This window comes from Pyxicephalus adspersus, chromosome 4, assembly GCF_032062135.1.
Source record: "Pyxicephalus adspersus chromosome 4, UCB_Pads_2.0, whole genome shotgun sequence".
NCBI lineage: Eukaryota > Metazoa > Chordata > Amphibia > Anura > Pyxicephalidae > Pyxicephalus > Pyxicephalus adspersus.
The window spans coordinates 41,742,536-41,745,532 of NC_092861.1; the positions used below are offsets into that span (position 1 = coordinate 41,742,536).

Below are 2,997 nucleotides of genomic sequence, written 5' to 3' on the forward strand. Positions count from 1 at the left end.
AAATTATAACAATGTTGAAGAATCATTGATACCTGCTTTTTGCACGTTGACTATACTTAAGGGCCCATTTGGACTAAATAGCTTGCCCTAACTCAACATCTGTCAGTGTATGAAGAAATGCATAGGTATGAAAAGAGGAGTTCACTTCGTTCTATGGTGCACCAACTTGTTTCAAGTTGCTTTTGAGTACCTATTGATTTGTACAAGGAGAACAATTCTGGAATGAACAAAGCCCATTAAAATAAGCCCTACTGGGTTTTTTCTTTGCAATTATACAAACACTGCAGCTGTGAGTGTTTTTTTGGAAAATATCATTTAGCAAAATATTACTGTGCTACAATGTATGCAATGTAAAAATACCATGTAAGCTATATGTTTATTTCTATTTATTCAAATGTATTATTACCTTCTCTGCTTCCAACGCATATGCCAGATTGGAAAACGCTTCTCTGAATTTGAAAAATGATTTTTTCCATTCATAGGTAAATGTTTGAAATGTGTTTCCAAACAGAATTTTTCTTAGCTCCTAAAAGGAACAAAATTTGGAATAGTTCTACAAATAAAACACAGCCTGTGTTACGTATACCTATTGCAACAATAAACAAAGGGCATTTTTCTAGAAAAAAAGGGCAAGATTCTAGAAAAAAAAAAATTCCTTGTGGGTTTTTCCTTAAAGTTGTTCTAAAAAAACCCAAATTTATTAAGAAATGTATATGGTACTATATAAATAATGGCATGCATTCTTCTGTTACCCCTTCCTCCCCAAAAGAACCAGTGACCATTTACCTTCAGATATTATTCCTACAAACAACCTATATATGTACTTTTATTAAATTGCTGCAGCAATTAAATCTGCAGCAACCAATCAGTATAATCTGAATTCAGCAAATTGAATTCTGATTGTGTGCTTATATATATCTTCATTTGTCCTTTTGCTACTTTTTAAAAAAACCTGCATACATTTTATTGTCCTAAATACACAACTTTCTATGTTGTATAACAAGTGGTTTGTTTAGATCAAGTCATCAATAAATAACAGTTTGTTTTTTCCTTAATGAAACATCCTCCAGCCACCCTGGCATTTAATAACACTCTGCTCCTTACAGCACAGAAGATAGGATTCCTCAGGCCTTTTGTTTAATATATAGATCAGGTTTCCTGTGTTGTTTTATTGACAAGCTCTACTTACCATTGCCATTTCAATTGTTATAGGTTGGCCACCAAGTTCTGAAGAGATTATCAGCTCTTTTGGGATAGAATATAATACACTGCCAGGAAAAGTGGCATGCTTCTTGTTGCTTGAGGTCTCAGGTCTGTCTTCATTCTCTTTATCTCCTTTATGGTTATCCTGAATAGTCTTAAAGATGAATAAACATGGTTAGGAGGTTACATCATTTTATGCTTCAGGTTAAAACTTCAAGAGAATTTGAAGAATGGGATTAGACTACATAATTTACAGTTGACTTGACTGTTTTATCCAGTCCTATGTTTCCCAGGTTTCAATTCATAGTTTCAATACAATCATGAACCTCTCTGAACTCATAATTTTTCCATGGTTTTAAAAGTAACCTTTCTTATGGGAAATATGGAGGCTGCCAATCATTGCATTTCATAAAAAAAATATAGTTGCCTGGTTGATATGCTGATCCTCTTGCTTCAATACTTTACTTTGTTGGCTTGGAACAAATAATACATATGAAGATCTCAAACTTTTTATGATAAATATTCGAACAATGTGTAAACTGGAACAAATGGTGGTGAACATTGATTTTTATTCAAAAAGCAATGCTTGGTTGGTGTGTTTTTTGCAGCATTTTCCTGTGGCTCAAAGGCACATCTTCCGGGGTTAGTCATAAAAAAACTGTAGGTAGATGTGGTCCCAGCACTGTAAAAAGCCTTTGTTCCATCAACATCCCGGGCCGCGGATACAAAGTCCAAGTGAAACCATTTGATGCAATATACACTTTAAACCTTACATTACATGATTCTTGGCAAAACAATAATTTGAGAAATTTAAAATGCACATTTGTGTATGATAGAATAGTTCATAAAGGCAGCACCTGCCATACCAGCTAAGGCATAGAACTATTAAAATGTGTAGCTAGCAAAGCCTTTATACCCTGTGGGCTGTTATTAACTATTTAATGCTTTTATATTATGCTTTATAACTACTACATACGTATACAAATATACGTATATATTTTCGAGCTACAATGTGAAATGCTTTCTAAAAAAATATTTCTTTCCATTTTGTACTTTTCTATTTTAAAAATTATAATGATTGCATCATTAATTTATCCTAAAATTAAAAAAAGTAGCAATGACAAACCTTCTTCATAGTTATACTTGTATAATAGTGCTGTTATAGGGATACAATTTAATATCACACCATGATCAGAACAATCAGAACTAGCACAATATGCTAATCTATATATTTCCTTTTCAAGAGTAAAATATTTTAAAAGAAGTCTATAAAAATAATAAAACATGTTAAAGCAAACCTGAATGGAATATATACAGGTGTACAGGTGAACAGATATACTGTTTGATTGTTGTGTATATAATTCTATGTGTATATTATTACATTATTATTGTTGTGCACCTATTTTAGTAAAGGTTTGTGTGTTTTATGCGGCATTACACTCACCTTCCTCTGACTAACAAGCATTAGAAGACTCTTATAGCTAAGTCTGAAACCCTTGGATTAAGGCACAACACAAAAATTGTGTGCCACTTACCAGTGATTTCTTCCTGACATCTTCTTGGAGTAGTTCAATGTAACTTAGCTTGGAGCTATCTCCATTCTGAAGTGGGTTTGGCCAAATATTCATTGTAACAATGTAACAGAAGATGTCACAGATGAAGTCACTTGTGATGATAGATAGGAAACATGCAGCCTTTCTACCAGTGTCTGCCAAGATACCGCCTATCCCTCGTCTCAATTACCAGATAACAAAACACTTTACCTATTGCTGGATATATATTTTCAAGTAAATA

The 2,997-nt window shown here is 33.0% G+C and overlaps 1 protein-coding gene across 1 annotated transcript in view; it reads right to left on the reverse strand.

The window, feature by feature from the left end:
• The window catches only part of MINDY4B (MINDY family member 4B), a 19,331-nt gene that overhangs the window by 10,732 nt on the left and 5,602 nt on the right, over positions 1–2,997 (reverse strand). Inside the window, exons 4-5 of the mRNA XM_072407951.1 lie at positions 1,190–1,357; positions 407–526 (exon numbers count right to left, since the gene is read on the reverse strand). Of these exons, the coding sequence (XP_072264052.1) occupies positions 407–526; positions 1,190–1,357 (288 nt within the window). The remainder of the gene's footprint in view (positions 1–406; positions 527–1,189; positions 1,358–2,997) is intronic.